This window comes from Leiobunum rupestre, chromosome 4, assembly GCF_980474605.1.
Source record: "Leiobunum rupestre chromosome 4, qqLeiRupe1.1.hap1, whole genome shotgun sequence".
Lineage (NCBI taxonomy): Eukaryota > Metazoa > Arthropoda > Arachnida > Opiliones > Sclerosomatidae > Leiobunum > Leiobunum rupestre.
In genome coordinates this window covers 24,499,556-24,520,322 of record NC_143387.1, presented here as the reverse complement: position 1 = coordinate 24,520,322, position 20,767 = coordinate 24,499,556, and the positions used below count along the sequence as shown (strand labels likewise).

The 20,767-nt window shown below is 40.4% G+C and overlaps 1 protein-coding gene across 6 annotated transcripts in view; it reads left to right on the top strand.

Annotated features, from left to right (window-relative positions):
* The window catches only part of pxb (putative Hedgehog signaling attenuator pxb), a 291,061-nt gene that overhangs the window by 139,881 nt on the left and 130,413 nt on the right, over positions 1-20,767 (top strand). For 5 of the 6 annotated variants that reach the window (XM_090173160.1, XM_090173164.1, XM_090173165.1 and 2 more), the window contains one exon: positions 10,772-11,130. In XM_090173160.1, coding sequence (XP_090029286.1) covers positions 10,817-11,130 — 314 coding nt within the window. In that variant the 5' untranslated portion in view covers positions 10,772-10,816. Of the gene's footprint in view, positions 1-9,893; positions 9,958-10,771; positions 11,131-20,767 lie in introns of those variants that run through there. The other variant, XM_090173162.1, reaches the window with a different exon arrangement.

Genomic DNA, 20,767 nt, shown 5'->3' with positions numbered 1-20,767 from the left:
ATTTTAATAGTACCATTATGGAGAGAAAGTACTCAACCTCTCTCCCCGAGCTTCTCCTTTGGCGGCCATACCACCGTGATGGGCAAGTTCTTCATGTAAATTATACCGTCGATTAGAAGCGTTCTCTCTCTTCTTTAGTACCTGAGCTTGGTCGCTTTGATCCCTTTTTTAGCCGAGAAACAACGCCTAATAGTCTACGAATTCACCCCCCCCCCTTATCCTCGTTCGCCTTTTTATTCGTCTATGATATGGTGTTAATATTGGAGGCCTTTTGCTGGGCTAGGATAATTTCGCTCCATGGCAAGGATGATAATTAGTTCCCGCCGTAATTATTTAACCCGTTATATAATTGGTTTTAAGACCTATCTTCTTCTTGCTTCCTCCGTTTTTACTAATAGCTGCTCTTAATGTTTTTTTATACGAAGGGGAAAATCACGCGAAATTATCGTGTCTCGAAATTGAGTCGAAAATGATTGGTTGAGGTAAGGACGTATCTACTTATTCGCTATAAATTTGCTCAGGGTTGCCACGGTACCTGGAATTCCTGGAAAAGTCGGGGTATTCTAATATGGGTGTAAAAATCAGGGAAAAGTCGGAATTTTAAAAATTTCCGAAATTCAGGGAATAGTCAGGGAATTCTAAAAATTAGTCTTTAAATTAGGGAAAAGTCAGGGAATTTTAAAAATTTCCGAAATTCAGGGAAAAGTCAGGGAATTCTAAAAATTAGTCTTTAAATCAGGGAAAAGTCAGGGAATTTTAAAAATTTCCGAAATTCAGGGAAAAGTCAGGGAATTCTAAAAATTAGTCTTTAAATCAGGGAAAAGTCAGGGAATTTTAAAAATTTCCGAAATTCAGGGAAAAGTCAGGGAATTCTAAAAATTAGTCTTTAAATCAGGGAAAAGTCAGGGAATTTTAAAAATTTCCGAAATTCAGGGAAAAGTCAGGGAATTCTAAAAATTAGTCTTTAAATCAGGGAAAAGTCAGGGAATTTTAAAAATTAGTCTTAAAGTCAGGGAATTTTCACAATCAGGAAATGTCGGAATTTAATTTCGGTTGCAATAGGATTTTTTTCTTAAAAATACAAAATCTTGGCACAAAAAAAGTCGGGAAAAATATCTGGAGATGGTCAGGGAAAACCTGGAAAAGTCAGGGAATTTGATTGTGAAAAAACTGTGGCAACCCTGTTGCTTTTTTAAGAGTTCCAACTAAGTTTTAGTTTTTCGCGTCTCGAATATATTGCTAAAAAGTAAGAATCAAATTATGGATTTTAAAATGGGTTGCCAGAGTGGTTATCACGTTCGCCTCGAAGCACGAGGAGCCGGGTTCGATCCCAGTTTGTAGCGCTGTGTGAAATCTCGAGTTCTTGGTTTCCCCTTTCCTTTAAAAATTGTAGATGTTAACGGTAATAGTTGGCTCGCGTGGCATGAAGAGCTTGTGGTATAATGGCTTGTTAAAAGTCGCTCGATGACTTGGGTCTAAGCTGGAGCCTTGAGTTCTAATGTTCTAAACTGGCTTTTAGTTAGCGCAGTTTTTGCAAGATTACTCAAATTATTTTAATGTCACGTTTGTTAAGGATTGTCTCCAAACACTACTCTCTCCATGGACCATTGCACTTTGTGTACGCGGTATAATAGTTTGGAGGCCTGCTGAGTGGAATCTTGGGAATCCTAAGTAGACGTTGGTTCTAGCTCTATACCGTTTCCTGTAGCTGTGTCGTGGCGTTAATAAGGGTCAAGAGCCAGAGGTCAAGTGGAGATTAATTAGCGCCCTAGATACTCGACAGCCACTAATTACTTATGATTAATTGGATAAGAAAAAAGACAAAGTCAAAAGCTAGGCCAGATCGTTTTAACGCGAACAAATTAGCTTCCGCTAATTTATATACGCGCTGAAAAAAGTCTAGTGTGGCTGTGGGTTTCTTACTCGAGCACCAAACATCTTGAGACTGCGCTTTGTTTTCAAAGAGGGTTTATTACGTTAACCATAATTTTTTTCGTTCTTCTTGAGGGAAAAACGTTATCAGTGTTTAATTAAAAAGATAGTGCACGAAAAATGTAAAATATAAATATAAACTTTAGCTTCTAGATGTTATTGTTTTGCGCGTGATAGTCAATAGTTTTGGTTTAGTTTTTAACATTACCGGAAGTGAGTAGCCCCCGCATAACCCGTTAATAATTTTCTATAGGTGTTTCCATAAAATACGGGAGGTCATGTGATAATGTTTTGTCTACGTCACTTAGCAGTAGCTCTTGATTGACTGCAGTCGCGAACCGCTTCGGCATCTGAAACCCTCGTGCAAGCTAGGAGCAACAAACACAAGGAGAACGCAGCTAGCCTTTAAACACGCTAACGCGGGGTTGTGTACAAATTTCATTGGACGAATCTTTACGCTGAACGTTTTACGGAAATGGGGAAGGCAATTTCTGAATTTTTCCCCTTCCGACGGCAGCCGGCGCTAAAGCGTTCAACCAATGGAAAATGTACACAAAAAAATGCACTACAGTAACTTTTGACGGGTTGCGTTCTCCTTGTGTGAGGTGCTGTGTTTGTTACTCCTAGTTGCATGTAAAGCGCTTCAATAACTTACGTTCGTGATGCAGTTAAAACATTTTATACTTCTTATTTTTATCGTTTTATATGAACGAAACACCAATTCGTGTCAGGCTTTTTTAATATTAAAATGTTTAGAATTATGTAAACCCTTCCATAAAGCAACGTGTATTTAATTTAACGTGCGTGGTTCATTCCTAGACCGCTACCAGTCGATTTAGCACTAAAGAGATACAACCTTGGACAAGCGTAGCGACCTCAAATAAAAGCCTACTATTCAAGAGCGTACTATAGCGAACGTTTTGGATCAATTTTTAGTCTATTATTTGACCTGATGAGAGGCTGGAACAATTGGAGTGTTATCTTGGCACAAAATGGGCTTTGACTGGGAGCTTTCTGGCAATAAAAATCTCCGTCGAGTGGAAGGGGGAATACGCGGTGGTTGTAGCCCCGCCCACGTCGGGTGATGGATCTCGCGTCACGCCTAATTAAATCGTGACGCGTCGGATATATCCCGGGCCAACTCGCGCTCCCCGCCATCGCCGTTACCACCGTCGAGTCAAAGTTGGCCAACTGCAGCCATCCGTGGTTAAATATATGGGGCTCTTCTTGCTCAATAGCCACGCCGCGCCCGGATTCTTCTTTTTCCTCGATGTCGTTCGAAGAATATATATTCTCTCTCTCTACTGACTATTTTTATTTGGCGCGCGATCTAGCTAGTCACAACACTAACGCCTCTTAGCGGGGCCTCTCGGCGACAGCGGAAAAAATATGAAATAATATAGTTGTTGGGCTTAGGTCGTCGTTGGAATAGTGTGGCATTCTCGGTTTCGTTTCTCTTCGGGTGTCATTGATGGATGCATTCCGTGGCTGGCGCTTCCATCTTTCGCAGCCCCAACAACGCCGCCGAAGACGATCCTCCGCCGTTTTGGTCCCGCATAAACGAACCGCTTGTTCCGCCAACCTCTCATTAACCGAGCGGTGTACACTACCACCGCAAACATGTGTAGGTTATTTAGGAACAATATGGTCACGGACCGTTACTCGATTCACTTCCGACATTAGACGAAACGACGCTGAAACGTTCGAGGATTTGAGAGTTGAAATGGGAAATTGAGACGCGTGAAAACTGTCCTTTAAATATACGTATCAGCTAGGCTAGGCTAATACCCAAGGCACCACCTTTGGCCTAAGTCATCAAGCGACTTTTAATAATAATAATAATCAGCTAGGCTAATACCTAAGGCACCAATAGGTGTTTTCATAAAACCCCCATCAAAGAACTGCCTAGGAGGTGGTATACTTTAGGAAGCGACATGCAACGGTCGGTAGTCTTGGGTTTTTATTGATTTTTCAGGAAACATGTTTGCCAGCTTGTTGACGTACATTTATTCGAGTCGCGCCGACTGTTTTAGAACTGGATCGTACTGAACTGAACTACCATCAAAGACTGAGGGGGCAATTTTTGTCGGGGGGGGGGGGGAAACAACATAGCCGGATTTTATGAAAACACTTTTTAATTCAGGTGGCCGAGTTACAATGCGTAGGAGGGTGGTGGCAAGCCCTGCATGCGACGCGAGCCAACAGCTCCCGACACTAACTATTACCGTTAACCTCTACACGTTTTTATAGAACGGGAAACCTAAGATCTCAAGGGAAAACTCCTTAAACCAGTGGGGAGATAACTTGCTATCTCAACACGGAAGGAGTTGTTCCGAGTTTTCACCCAGTGCTACAAGCTGGGATCGAACCCGGCTTCTCTTGCTGCGAGGCGAAAGTGCTAACCACTCCGCCACCCCATTTATGGTAGAACGTCATTTACTGACCAGGGTTCGTACACGACCTGGAAATCCTGGAAAAGTCAGGGGACTTGAAAATGTTTCCAAAAGCTCAGGGAATAGTCAGGGAATTTTAAAATGACACCAAAACAAATCAGGGAAATAATTTTTGAAAGATGTATCAAAAATACGTAATCAATATTTTTCAAGATTTGACCTCAAAACCTTCATTTATTCTACAAAAATGGTCAGGAAAAATTTGGCAATTTGGTCGGGGAAAGCCTGGAAATGTCATGGAATTTAATTCCGGAAATTTTGTACGAACCCTGCTGACGTCAACAATTTGCAAATGACAATTTATTTATAGAAAATATAGTTGGATTGATTTCAGGCTCAAGTTCGTAACCGAAATTTAAACGGTTGATTTTTGATATTATTATAATTTTTGTTAATATAGCGCTGAAAATGTTGGAAAAAAATTGGAAAGGTTAATTTTTATTTCCTGATAACTAGAATTCTTGCAAAATAATAATTTGGGGTTAATTTTTCTAATTTTGTTATCGATAAAATCAAATTAACTAAGTTTCTATTTTACAAAGCACTTCTATATTACAAATACAAATTGCAAGTAACTTATGTCCGTAATCGTTGCTATACTTGATGTTGGAATGAGTAACAATTTAACGCGTCAAAAATAGCAGTCTTTTACTTTGCTGTTACGAAGAATCCGATGTGGGAATTCTCCTTATAGCACATTTCGCGGCAATTATTTGTGTCTGCCACATTACGGTCGAAAAATAAAAGCGTATAAGAATTATTACTAAATCATTCCTTCCAGAGAATGAAGCGCGTTATGCTGATGTAACTTAAATAAACTTCACGCCAGAAACCGTTCTCCCAAAAATGAATATGAAAATGTCCGACTAGAATTTAGTTACGCAATCTGCCCTTCATTTTAAACTCTCTCTCTCTCTCTCCCCCCCATTTACTAATTTCCACTAGTACAGTCAAGTTGAGGGTTACTCCAAAATTTAAGAAATGTATGACTATATAGCGATGGAGAAAGTGGACGGCCAAAATCTCGTCCTCGGCAAAATTTCTTTGTCCACGCTTTGTAATTACTGTGAAGTGGCTTTGAACTCGACTAACATAATGCCGGTGTATAGGCGAACGCGTTCAGAAATTCTGAATCTCTGACAATGAAACGGGGGGGTGTCGACGTAAAGAAAAGAATGCTTATGAGTTTAGCGGGGGCGAAGGTGGAAGAAAAGGCACGACGAACTTGAAGGAAGGAAAGGGATTATAATAGGAATTTCTCTCGCTAATTCGTCCCGAGTTCACCAGAGAGCGCGTCGCTCGGTGTCATACTTTCTTAATTAAAATCCGGCCAGACTTCCCAAATTATTGAGCAAAGAGAGAGAGAGCTGCTCCTTCCACTGGCCTGCCGCTAGATGGGGCCAGGAGAGGAGCCGTATTAATTTGTCACTTGTCATAGACGCTCTCTCGCCTCGTCCCCCGCCTCGACCCTGGGCTGCACTTAAGGCTTCATTTGTGCTAGCTAAGAATCCTTTATATAGAAGGAATAAAAAAATGTTGCTCTCGTGCGTGACAATGAAAAAATAAAACGTTCATTATCGAAGATCGCTCTTTTGGCGGATGAAATGATGGAAAAAATACGGAAGATGGCGCTAGGCGCCTCAATATGGAATAGCCCGACTTTAGCAAAAACTACCGTATTAAATTCATTTTATCGTTATATTTGCTTCGATCCCTTTTGTTATTGTAATATTTGTTTTAATTATTATTATTGTTTATTGCGCTTGAAAATGTTTTTGAAAATAAAGTAGTACATAAAATAGTGCACAACAGAACCCCCCTACCTAAGCAGTACTTGTACTTAGGGGGGTGTTTTTAAATGCTTTAGTCAATTGCGGGTTAAATTATAGATTCAATTAGGTATTACAAAAAAGAGAAATCAAGAAAATCAAAGTTAAATCAGAACAGGTATTAAAACAATATCGAGTTATTTTTTACTAGTGTTTTTAGCTGGAGTTTGATAGTTCGTTATTTGATGGACTTCGTAGTTTAATGGTATTTTTGCTCTTTTTTATGGTGTTTTTTTTTATATTTTCGCTGTTTATACTGTTTATCCATTTAAGATTGTTTTTTTAAATTTTTATTTTGTAGTACCTAAGTTAGGGCCCAAAACCGGGGGTTTCTGTACTTTGTTTACTAATTTTTTAGGTTCTTGTCCCTATTAAGTTTTTGTATTTTTGAAGCGTTTCGTGCCCAGTCTTTAATTTTCAAATGGATTTTTATCAATCGATTTTTATGGCATTTTGAACAATTCGACAACGGATTGGTTCCTAGGTCGTTTAATAGCACGAATTTTGAAAGTCGAAATATGACCTGATATATTTAAGGTCAAAGTTCGCGAATCTGAGAATCTGAAGTATTAGATTCGAAAGATTTGTGTGCGAAAATCAACGTCTTTGAACAAATATTAAAAGTTATTGATTTTAATTAAGTTTTTAATGTATCAATAACCTTGGACTCTGTTAATATGCAAATGACGTTGCTTGGCTCACTTTTCGTACCCTTTCCGATAGAGGGGAGGTAACGAAGGATTTTACGGGGATGTGCCAGGGCTTCTTAAGTTTCATTTTGGAAAAAAATATAAATATGAGAACATGAGGCATTCTTTTATATACTTGCATTTGTTGTTTGGCCTAGTATCGCGCGGGCTTCTCAATTGTTCAAAACAAATTCAGTAGTTTTTCTCTCGGTCATATTGCAGGCGCCGATGTCATACGGAATCAATGAATATTTAATGTAACGTATTGCCATTAGTGTAAGAATAATATCGGGGCTGCGATAGACTCCGAAATTGGATCGGGGAAATCGCGACGAACCCCGAGGAACCATTATTACGGCGGCGCAAAAAGCGAATATTCCAACCTTGGCAGTCTTATGTATTATGTACAGCGGGAGCTGGTGATTTTGGCTCCACGCTCGAAGACATCAACAGACGTGAAAATCTCGCGGGGGGACACGTCTTTACGCAAACACTACGCTGAATCTCGAGTAGTGGGAGGGCGGTAATTTCCCAGGATCCGAATTATTCAAAACCCCTTTCTGGCGGATCTGAGGTAAGAGAGCGCGAGTTGGCACGTTGAGAGCGATCGGGGATCTCCGGCCGTAATCCCGACTCAACATATTCTCTCTCTTCGTATAGTTATCCTCGAGACGGTAATCGAGTATTGATAGGAAAGCGCCATACACCGGTACTTTTTGGAATTAGAATGTAGCTTAGGGACTGGCGTACAAGGATCAGACGAATTCGCGACGCCAACCAACCAAACGAGCAAAGCGAAGAAAGTGTCTTCGACTAAGATTCGACACACGTAGTCCGAAAGGATACTAGCTCAGCTGGCACTCGACTCGTAGCTTAGCTTCCCTCCTAGCCCGCCGCGACTGAAGTGTCGCCTTATAAGCTGGCTTTTAAAAGTAGTTGGCGTACGGAAGATCGCGAGACGGGGCCGGGGGTAGTGGAAGGCCGTAGTCTCAACACGTCATCGACGCGTTTGATTCCTCTCGGGGTATGGGGACTATGTCACGGGCCTTCATTCCAATATCAAACTCTGACAGATTAAGCCACGCTAGTATAGACCGGAGTATCAATGGCTCTTCCGATCGGGTTTCTTTAGAAGCGCCATACACGCGAGTTTTTTTCTCCCTTTCGCGTGTTTCGGATGAAGAAGACCTCCGGAATCAAATCTCGAGAACGATAGTCTTATTTATGGCGTCTAGGCCCTATGGCTTGTTTCCCAGTTTTTGATCAAATAGACGCGGGGCTCCTTTTCGATAACAGATGTTTTCTCGACTCTTCTTTTTTATGAGTTTATTGGAAATCATTAAACTGTTAAAAAAAAACTATTGTTTTTCCGCGGCTGTTTCTCCGCGACGACCTCCTTCAGGACGGCATGTTTTCCACTCTGCTATACTCTACTTTCATCCCGATAAAGACGTTATTAAATTCGACATATTTGTATTGATATCGGGTTTCGTATTTCGTTGCTTTGTCTCCCCTGGGGTGGCTAATACGCCATACGAAGCGTCATTATTAAAAAGTTGCTATATTTAGTAAGAACAATTGGTACCGTAAAGTAATATTTTCTGGCGAATTTCCGTCGATAACGGTCACCCTTTTTAATATTTTCAATTCGCTTAAACAAGATCTCATTCCTAACAATCGTAAGTTTAATATGCTGAATATATAAAGAAATGTCGTAACCTAATTTTTAATTAACATATTACATTCACTAACAATTTTAAGTGTATGTTAGCTATAGTATTTTGTTTGTTTAAAGGTAACTTGGAATAATAATCAGCTAGGCTTATACTCAAGGCACCACCTTAGGCCCAAGTCATCTACCGACTTTTAGTGCCTTAAACAGGTGACCGGGTTACGATGCGTAGGAGGGTGGTGGTGGCAAGCGAGCCAACAGCTCCCTACACTCACTATTAATGTTAGTCTCTACAAGTTTTTATTCAACTTAAAATGCGATATATTACTACTACTAGTTCCATATTTACTCTGGCAATACTTTTCTTATCCCGTTTACATTTACTCTGGCAATACTTTTCTTATCCCGTTTACATTTACTCTGGCAATACTCTTCTTATCCCGTTTACATTTACTCTGGCAATACTCTTCTTATCCCGTTTACATTTACTCTGGCGTTATTGACCCCGATTTGAATAATAATTTCCCGCGAACGGTTGTGGTAGAAAACATTGCTATAGTCAACGCCCACTGAAAAAGTTTCTTTGTAAGCGATTTGTATATCCACCCAAATTTCTAAGAGGACGGTATGCCTCCGCGTTTAGGCGCTCAATAAATTAGATTTCTTTGTGGACTATTATTAATTGAGAAAAGCGGGCCTCGTTGACGCCGCGTTTTCCCCCAAAAATGGAGCTTATCCGTTGTCCCTCCTCGTTCCTCAGTGTCTGAAAGAGGACCGACGGACCTCTCTCTCATTCATTGAAGAAGACAATTTGTCACGGGGTGAGTAATGTTGTAGACTGATAATTACTGGTGACACAATTATAAATGTTTCGTCTTCTTGCCCAAAAGAGTCGCTCGGAGAGAACGGCGAGATTGTCGAGACATTTCCTCATTTATTTAATTGGCCCGAAAAGTCCGCGCGCGTTTGTTTCAGACTTAAGCACCCCCACTTTCCTTCTGTCGTCCCCTCCACTGTTTTTCTTTTATTCCGCCAACCCCCTAGCTTCCCCCTTCACCCCTCCCTCTCCTTTGTCTTAGCAGTCCCAGCCGCCCCTTCTGTCTCAACCCCCATTATGGAATTTTTGTCTAAATGAATGCCGGCGAAATTGTTTGGCGCGCGTTTGTCTTATTACGGTTCTGCAGTCGTAATTTCGCTAAAAGCTCTAAAAACGTTTATTTTTTTAAATAGTAATAAAAAAACACTGACAAAACCCTCATTAGTAATTGTTTAGGTGGAATTTAATTGAAGTTTCGGTCGTAGATTTATGGTCCCGCGTACTTATAAATGTTACTTTCGTGGCGTATTCGTTTTTGGCTTGATTTAAATAATTCTGTATCTGAGTCAGTATTGTATTTCTTGAAAATGTGTATGATGTTTTATGAGGCAGATAGCGTCGCTTGTTCTTGGATCCCGAAGTAGGGTAAGAAGAGTATCGCCATGACGTCATTTTACTCTTATTCTGTGGTGGAGAATAGTACGAGTCAGAGTAAAAACGTTTTTCTATAATGACTGCTTGTGGCCATTTTAGCAGATAAATTCTGGATAAGCGGATGATATTATCAGTTTACTCTCTTTAAGGGGGAAGACTACAGTGGCCATTGTCTACTTTCGCGCTATTTCAAGCTGAACTCTTTTAATTTTGTATTTTAACTTATAAAATTAATATTTAAGTGTAGAACAGCCTCTGGTTTAGTGCGTAAAATAATTTTGACAATTTTAAATTAAAAGTAAGTTATTACGTTTTAATTCGGACCCCCGGAGCTAAACAAGTTGGGCAAGTGTCCAAACTACCCTTTAGTTAGGACCTTATATCTCGTTAACTATTAATATTATATTTATCAAAATTAATTTAAGCTCTAGAGGAACGTTCAGCCTAATAAGAAAAAGATAATTCAATTATGTAATTGTTAAAACAGAAAAGTTCAGCTTGAACGAAAAAGAGGCTTTTACTGTATTAAATCTGCTTTTTGAGGAGGAGTAAAAAGTGTATAACCCCAATACTTTGACCTTGACAGTGTAGAGTAATGCGGAACAAGCGAATAGTGTAATTTAGCGTAAAAGGTGTACAAACCTTTTGTAGCGGAACAAGCTAAAAGTATCCACCTACTGTTTGGTGACAAGGTTCTTAATCCTGATCGTTTTTTTCTTTGACAGGGTTAAGTTTGTCTGGGGGCAACCGGCGTTCGCGGTTAGCTTGTCATGGACGCCGATGAGAAGAGCTTGGTGGATTTGAGTCATTTCTGGGATTCGGAGGAAGTGTCCGAACGCAATTACTGCGACTGTCCCGGGCCACCTCCGCCGCCTCAGTTCTTGCTTCCACCGCCCCCGCCGCCACCCTCGCTGGACTTGTGCCGGAACGGGGCCGCCGGTGACCAGTCGGACCTGCAGTTCTGCCACTTGGAGCCCGTCGGCGCCGAGTACACGCAAACCGCCTTCCCTTCGCTGCCTATCATCGTCGTCTGTTCCTCCGTCGTTCTGGTCGCCATCCTAGTCGCCTCCTATCTCCTCTGGAAGTGAGTACAATTTATATTTACTTTCATACCTGTACGGTTCGTTCTAAATGGCGGATTTTATGGTAGTCGCGTAACCATTTTATTATATTTCTTCTATTATATTTTGACAAACTGGGCATAAGATCCACGAAGTAAAAGTCATTTTTACTTAAGGGATAAAAATTGTGTCGTTCTTCGTGGTTAAAGGGTCGAATAATCATTTGAAATTGGAAAATAAGGCTTTCAAAAGCCAAAATTATCATTCGTTGGATATATAATTGTTTAAACAATTTCATGGGCTTTGATTAAATTGGTCAGTTTCGTAATTACGTCAAGCGATAAAACGTTCGATATCTGCGGGTTATAAGAGGACCTTGATACTTATCATTGCGAAGTACAACAAATATCATCAGAATCAATTATGGACAAACAGTCAGCAACGATTTGTAGCGAAAATTTTGACGAATGACAAACGGAAGGACATCAGAGACACGTCACTAAACAGGATGTTCCGATCGTTCCTAATTACGCGATCGTGTTTACATTTCGGTAATTCACCGTTTGGCGTGAAGTCTTGTACACTGTACTTAGGCTAGAGTCGGAATAAACTCTGTGCTCCAAATCTTTTACACCAGGCGTAGTTTTTAACGTAGTTCAAGGAATCAATAATAGGACAGAAGGTGTTGCTGCGCGCTCGAGTTTTCCACAAGTGTATTATTTTCCCGCGAAACATTGTTGGTTCAATTTGGACGTGTATAAATTGAACAAATTTCACCAAATACTCTCATCATTAACTAATGCGATCTTGTGAAATATAGCCAACGTACCTTGTCGAGCTAGTAGGCCGTATTTTTGGCAAAGCCCATAAACAAGCCAAAGCCACTATCAAATCAATCTTTATTTATGACGCGCACTCTAAATTGGTTACGTTACGCGTATATACTTTTTGGAGGAGGAGGTATTCGATAGGGGGTAATAATTTAGAGATTCCCATCCCGTCCATCGTCGCCTCGATAGCCCGAAACAAAAATGTTTCTATCCTTTCTGTATCGGAACTAGGCAGATTTATGCTCGGATATCGTCGTAAACATTGTCGAATTTCTATTTAGAGGTGGATGAATCTTTTTAAAAATAGCCGGCTCTGGGCCGCGCCACTATGATGAACTAGGCAATCAACTCAAGTATACCATAAAACATTTCGGGGAAATTTGTCCTAGGCTCTCATTGCGTCGAAAGAAAAATGCTTGGAAACTTGGCAGGCCTAATGGCGCTCCGTGTCGTTCTGGCCATATGCTCTGGCTCTTTCCTCAAAAGCGCTGTTTTGCCGGTAATCCTCCCGCCTCTCACTATGACCTCTGTCGTACGCTTCAATGTAGAGGGACCCCCGTTCATCCTTGCTGTCGAGACATATTCGCTCGCTGTATATTGATCACGAATGTCGAAATAGACCCGACTAGGTTGGTTTCCTATAGTTTGTCGTCACTAGTAACTAGTCAGTACACTCTCTCCCTCCTGGTTATTCATTCATTAATATTTCACTTATTACAGTCGACCATTGTCCAACCATTTTAGGTTGTCGATTATCATTTATGCTTGTTTCGTTGGTCAAGGATAATAAAGGTCTTGTCTACGCTGTGGAAACTGATCGTCAAAAATTTAATTTTAATTAAAGAAACTGGTTAATATAGTTACGTTGATTAAGTGCAGTTGGACTGATGACCTCACTTAGTAGCTTTATTCTAGAGTTGTTAATTTTCCGGAAAAAATAAATGAGCAAAAATTTCCCCAAATCGGAAAAATATCAAATTGAAACATAAATTACTTTTTTTAGGGTTTTTAATGTTTTTTTACTTTTTATCGATATAAAATGTGTAATAACAGTAAACATACTACAAAACATTAATAGTGTTACATTGTTAATCAGTTAAAACTACTCTGGCGGTTTATTTTTACTTTTAGATTCCAAAAAATGAGGCGAAAATTCCGCAACCAAATATTAGACAAATCATTGAATGAAAACTTTTTTAATTTTTTCGGTAAAATTGGTAAGATTTTTAGGGGAAAATTCGTCGGTCATTTTCCGGAAATTTTTCCGACTTACAACACTACTTTATTTCATGTAGAAAATGTTGCCATGAGCAGACAACTTGTACAGAAAAGAATTATTAATTATGTCAAATGGATAAAATTGAAATTGGTACAACTGGAATTACTACAATTTTATTATTTTATAAAATTTAACATATCGCTTCAAACACTTAAATTTTAATATTTTACCATATGAAATTTGCAGTAATTATCTCTTCACTTAAGCACTCCAGCTTCAGTTTTATTCGCGAATCTCCCTCAAATTAACATAATATATTATTAAAAAATATGGTCTCCTTTTAATTTAAAAGGAATTTTTCCGAATTTTTTGTTTTCTATATTAAGTCGGAATAAATCAAAGCGCTTGTAATTTCTTTTCGCTTTTCGTAACTAATCACGCAGTCTGAGATGGTATTCGTTTTCTATTTAGTTTTAAGACAGATAAGAATTGGCCTACGTCCCTATCGACATCTATCTTTAACGGCGCGAATGATCACGCGTAAAAATTCACTTCCTGGAATCTCTAATTACCACACGGCGGCTTATCGAAATCGAAAATTCTAATTGAAATTGTCTAGACGTTTTCGAAGTAGCCGCCGTATAAATCACGGGATTGAAGAACACAATCAGTTATTTATTTTAAGAACGGCGGCCGATTGCAAATTCATTTCGAAGGTTCTTACTTTCCACCGCGATTGTATAGTTGGCTGCGTCATATTCGAGTCAGTAGATGGCTCGGATTCTTCGTCCTCCTCCTTCAAACAGGATTGTAAGATCTCGAGCCTCGCCAGGGTCAAGGAAACTTGAAGGAGGTTTCTCCGAAAAAAGGGGCTGGCTCCGTTGAAACAAGTTGGATGAGATAGAACGCCACTAAGATGCTCTTCGCGGTACTAACGGAGGTTTTTATTTCCGATTTGGTTCAAAGTCAAGCGTTAATGAAGACCTATATGAGATATGAAATTTCCCAAAAGGAGACGTTGCACTACCCATTCGATTTGCCATGGCAGCTGAAAAGGTTTTTGACCACTTAAAAACCAAAAATCTCCATTTTAAAAAAGCGTGGAATTTTAGTACTTAGCAACATGAGGATCCAAGTTCGATCCCATCTCGTGGCACTGGGTGAAAACTCTGGCTTTTGGGGTTCCTCCACCCCCGAGTTCATCGGTTTCCCCTGTCCATCCTAACGGTTAACGGTAACAGTGAGTATAGGGAGCTGTTGGCTCGTGGACATGAAGAGCTTGCCACCACCGTCCTACGCGTCGTAACCCGGCCACCTGAATTAAAGGCATTAAAAGTCGCTAGATGACTTGTGCCTAAGGCGATGTTTTGGGTATTAGCCTAGCTGATTATTATGTAATCTTACGGGAAGTCCCTCGGAAATATGCTGACTTTTTAGGTTTATTTAACAAGTATTCTAATAATTCACATTACCGCTGACGGTTTTTGTAAATATCAAAACAAATCTATTTTATCCGGTAACCATTGAGCGGATACCAAAAGGCAACCATATCCATGATCCATTTTACCGTTGAATTAGATTTTCTAGTATTCGATAAACCGAACGGTGGTTCGATTCATAACCTCGTTTCAAGTCGACTCGAAAGTTCAGGTTAAAAAACGATTTTTTTTTCTGTACAAGTTGTACTCCGACCTAACAACTTGTTACACATACACGCTGAGTTTTCGCTAACAGAAATTTATAGTATGTTTTTTTTCCGCCTCCAATATTTCTGACTTTGGCTTATCTTTTTAAGACTAACTCGTTTGAGCGATTTCGTCGTAGCCTTAAATTTGAATATCGACGCGCTAACTAATAAAGGCCGACTGAAACCACTCGGCTTTATTTATGAGCCGACACAACGCGAACCTGATTTTTTTTCTTAACCCTTCTTTAGTTTTCCACGGATAACGCCTTGGTATACGGTGTGGTTGTTGGCCGTCAATTTTGGTTTCTGCTATCCGTGTCCCGCGTGGACGTTCTTCTTTATTCTCTCCGAGCGTTTCTCCAATTAACTGTCAATGTCTCGGTAGGCTGTCTTGAATAATGAGAGGTCGAAGACACCGTCTAAATTGCATTTAGCAGTTTGTAGGCATCAACTAATTTAATTTATGGCAGACCGCTCGCTCTTCGCCGTGTGCTGGTTTTTCGGGGGTCGTGGTGGCGCGAGCCTATCAACCGGTACGAGGCCCTTTTTGCCCCGCTAGGAACACCGCGAGCCTCTGGGACCTTAGCGGTGTCGCTCGCGTATTCAGATCACGCCTTCGTTTTGCCAGGCTAGCCTGTTTTATAAGTTCGACCAGGGGATCTTTTGATTGAATTTCCCTTTTTTTTTTTCCAGCAGTCAGCTTTAGGTTTTCAGTTGCCTGGTGTAGATATAGGGTTTTTACCCCTGCACTAAAGACCGAAGACTCAATTTGGTGTCTACCTTTTACCCAAACGGGGGTGTACCGCTTCGGTTTATCGATTTGGAAAGTAAGGCGGTATAGTTTCTACGAGCTAAGGTACGAAGAAACTAAAATAGTTATAAATCCGAACCAAAGGTTTTTTTTCTGTAGCTATTAACTACGAATAATGTATTTTCTCTATAGACATAATTTTAATTACTTAAACTATTAATTTGCGGTTTAATACTAATTTTAAGAATTATAAACATTTTGTCATCGCAAATAGCAACCCTTTCAAAATTAAATCTGAAGCTTTTCCAAAATAATTATTTACTAGTCAAAAGGCCATTCTATTAAGTAACATTGACCATCTTGTTTAGATGTATCGGGCGCGTCAATCGTGACGTAGAAGTGACGTTTCACTATGATAGCCAATATACGCTAGCATAAACTCTGTCTTATTCAATTTGTTGAAAAGTTCCACGCGCTTCTAGATATTTTAGCGTAAATGGGCTCGAGCGATTTCGCGCGTGTTCCCTGAAATAAAAAAAAATCACGAGCTAAAATATTAAAGAGCGCGTGGAGAATTTTAACAAGTTGAACAAGACATAAATTAAAATTCAACGAGTCGCCCTTTTTATAAAAATCTAACCTTAAAAAAATTTAACTGAACTCCTACGTATCTCGTGACGAAAGCGATACATTAAAACAAGTTCGGCAAGCGTAAGGACTTTATAGAAAGGCTTATTCCTGTTCATTAATTGTAGACAATCGTTTTTCAAATAGAGCTAATACCACCTTCGACCACATAAGCAATGCTGCTTGTGCGTGATCAAGTAACAGGTGGCCGGGTTACAATGCCCTTCATGCCACGCGAGCCAACCGTCAGCTCCCTACATTTACAATTACCGTTAACCCCAGCAAGTTTTTATGGGAAAGGGAAGCCGAATATCTCGGGGGATAACCCCTTTAACCAGCGGGGAGAGAACTTAAACTCTACGCAGATGGAGTGGTTCGAACCCGGCTCCTCTTGCTGCGAGGCGAAAGTGCTAACCACTCCGCCACCCCACCTTTGTATTTAAGGGTAGTTGTGCATTAAGCAGTTGGCATTTTGAAGTACAAACGGGTGATTCTGTCCCAGTAAATGAATACATTTGGATAACAATTTTTTTAAACCAAAATGGGTTAATATTCTACCGTGGTCCATCGCCTGGTCAGTGGCGTTAACACTTGGGTCTCTGTGCCAGACTGGGATTACGGAAGCTCAATAGACGGAGGTTGTGTGATGGTTATAATGGCAGTCGGCGAAGAGCTCGGACCATATAATCCGTCGGCTCTCCGGAGCACAATGCTCAGTCTCGATCTCCTTAGAAATGATCTATCCCGGCGCACTCGACTCCATATTCCTCTTTCGGGTGTCTCGTCCCTTATGGCTCATCTCGGACTTCTTATACAGGCAACGGCGGTCAAGTAGGCAACGTTAATTTTAGCGGAGCGCGTGTAGAGATTGTGCCTGGATAAAATGGGTTCTTACGTCGAGAGGGCTCGTTTTTTCTTCTCGGTCGTATTAGGAAGGCTCTCTTTCCTGCGGGGCCCTTATTACCAATTTCTTATTTGTAACGGAATGAGTCTGGGATATTCGGCCGCGTCAGAGGACATCGCCGTCGAAGGCCACCAATGGCGAGTTCGGCCTTTAACAGAGCCGTCAACCGATCACGGAGCGATCGGCCACTTATATGGCGCTGTCGGGCCAGGTTCCCTTTTATATTTTCTCTCGGGTGGGCCGCGGAGTAATTGGGTTTCATATCAGGCCGGATATTGGGCCTAGTAAATAATTCACGTTGTTTAGGCGGCGGCTGGGGCTTACATATTGGCAACTTGTAATGTCCGCGACTGACTGCTGGGCCCATTTTCTCGTTTCTGACGTGGGCTGGAGAGTCTCCGACCCTTAGAGCGAAAGTGGGGCCGCGCAACATCGGGAAGAGCTATTGCTTTAGTTTTCGTTTGTTTCTAGATGACTTTTTCTTCTTCCATCTCGCGTTTTCTGGTCGCCGCCGCTTGAACGGGAGAAACTTCCCTATATTGTTTCATTGGATAGTGGGATGAAATTAATAGGAAAATCGATTGGATTCTCCCCGCTGCAGCCCTCGCCGTTTCTTTTTTAGCGCCGTCCAATCACGGAGGTCTTTGACATTTAGGGTACTAGTAGAAGTCTTAATTGTTTACTGGTCTAGTTTACGAAACGATTTTACCACGTGAAGCTCTTTTAATTCGTAATTTAATCATAATTAATTCAGTGGGCGGCTAAAACTCTGTATATTAGCTAGGCTAGGCTAATACCCAAGGTTCTACCTTATTCCCAAGTCATCGAGCGACTTACAATGCCTTAAACAGGTGGCCGGTTACAATGCGTAGGATATAATAATCAGCTAGGGTAATACCCAAGGCACCACCTTAGGCCTAAGTCATCAAGCGACTTTTGAAGCCTTTTTAATTCAGGTGACCGGGTTATAATGCGTAGGAGGGTGGTGACAAGCCCTGCATGCCACGCGTTCCAGCCAACAGCTCCCTACACTCACTATTACCGTAGTCCACGGTGTTTAAACTCTTTTAACACCGTGGACTACGATATACAAACTCTGTATATCGTAGATCACGGTGTTAAAACTCTGTAGTTCGTAGTAAACGGTGTTAAAAACTCTGTATATCGTAGTTGACGGTGTTAAAAACTCTGTATATCGTAGTTCGGGTGTTAAAAACTCTGTATATCGTAGTTCATTGTGTTAAAATCTCTAAAGTTCGTAGTTCAGTCTTCCAATGCAACGAGCAGTTTTTACAACAGCAAACCATTTAATTTAAGGTTCGTTAAATAAGTTATCTGGCGAAAACTAAAGGTGATTTTTATATCACTGTAGGTTTCGCGTGACGTCTTCATTTTTACAGTCAAGGAAAGGTACCTTCCATCTTGAATAGAAATTTCGTATAACCCTAACTCGACCGCCATTTTGTTATAAACAAACTCGTCAGTGCACCTTTCGGATGCTTGCGGTTAAGATTCTATTCAGTTTGGTAGGGCTATTTTGAGGCACTCAATCTGAAACGAAATGAGATCTCCTTTTTATTCGGGCGCCTGAAGATAATGTTTGGGGTTGTTACGTTGTAAGAGCTACGCAATAAATATTGGCAATGGCGGAAAAGAAGCCTCGGAAGGAAAAGAGAGCCGGTTCCCGCTTATAAATCAACCTTGCCGTTTGACTCTTCATATCCATAAATTATGAAAGGGAAAATGCAATTTAAGTCTGACCGCTTTTTGAGTAATACGGCCGCGTTGACGTTATAGAACCGGAGAAAGAGAGAGTGATCCTTGACTAAGAAATAGAAGCGCGCGTTGTTGAGGATAGGCTGTCGGCTTGACCCCTGACTCTCCACCGCTTCGTACGGATCAGTCACATTGATGGATGACCAAGGTGGTCGGACAAACCCCCTTTTGCGTGCCCCCCCCCCTCTCGAAGTTAAGCCGCTGTTTTTAACCTTTTGCATTTTCAAAGCTCTCCGTCTTCAAGTTGTTTCTCGTTTTTTTGTTCGCTCTTATATTAACTGGATGGAGCAATCTATATATCACTAGTTGACTAAGCACCACTCTCGCCCCTGCCCCTATGCTCTCGCTCTCTTTTTTATTCTCTCCCCCAGTTGACTACCCGCGTATGTCTCTCGCCCCTACCAAATGACTTTTCTCGAAAAGGGGTGTCCTCTCGCACCTTCGGCCCGTAGCTCTTTCATTTACGGTTAGCTTCTAAAAACAAACTAGGCACTTGGGTCGTGAGCTTAAAGGAATTTCAATTGATGTGTGTTTGTGTTAGCTCGATAGATTTACTCTTGTTTGGAAAGGTATTTCGCTTTACCGGGACGCGTATTTATCTCAAAATATGGCGACGAGCGTATAATAAATGTATTAACGCCATCGCTTGCGAGATTGGTGAACTAAAACGAATGTTTAGTTAGTTTTGCGAGATGGCGAACTACAAACGAATATTTTGTACGTTTTGCGAGATGGCGAACTACAAACGAATGTTTAGTTAGATTTGCGAGATTAGCTAAACTAAAACGAATGTTCAGTTAGTTTTGCGAGATGGCGAACTACAAACGAATATTTTGTTCGTTTTGCGATATGGTAAACTAAATGACTAATATTTTGTTCGTTTTGCGATATGGTAAACTAAATGACTAATATTTTGTTCGTTTTGCGATATGGTAAACTAAATGACTAATATTTTGTTCGTTTTGCGATATGGTAAACTAAATGACTAATATTTTGTTCATTTTGCGAGTTTGGTGAGCTATAAAAGAATATTTTGTACGTTTTGCGAAATGGATAAATTAAAACTAATATTTGGTTCGTTTTGCGAGTTTGGTGAACCCAAAAGAATACAACTTAACATAATATTTTTTTCCATATTTTAATTTCTACTTAATTACTTTTATTTTTTAGACAAAATGTCGCGTATAGAGCGTACTAAATATTAAATTAAATATTATATAATTTAATTAAATATGTAATGAAATTTAATAAATAATTTAAAACCCGACCTGTCATCGGTTATGGTAAAAATTAATTAAACAACTATTTTCGCATTATTACCAAACAAAATTGGTTCTTTTTCGAGATCGTCCGCCCTTTAGTGATAGAGATTCGGGCATAAAAGTTATCTTACACCCCAAAATATAGCAACGAGCGTTTTAATCTTTTTAAACCGAGGTCATTCCATTTTTAAGCTCCGATATTATATAAGGAGTGAGTGTCTAAACGCAGTCCTTCAGAAATTCTAACTCCATGAGTAATAATTCAATTTGGCAGCGGCTTTCCAGGTTTTTTTCGTGAAAGGGGTGTTGTTTGAAAAATGTCAACTTGCTTTTCTCTTTTTGACTTTTTCCTTCGCTTCGATCTATCAATTTCGACGAGGGGGGGGGGGTTACCCTTTCCATCTTTTGTTTATCATAATTAGGCGATATAAAAAATTTATCTTTCCAAAAGGGCCGACCGCGGCCGCTTTGGCTGAATAGAACGTCAAGAGGGATAAGGAATCCCGGGCCAGCGCGGGTGAGGCAAATCTTGTCCAGGCGGTTTATTTCAAAATGACAGCCATATTTCTTTATTAAGCCCGTTTCTTCCACCAGGGGGCCCTCC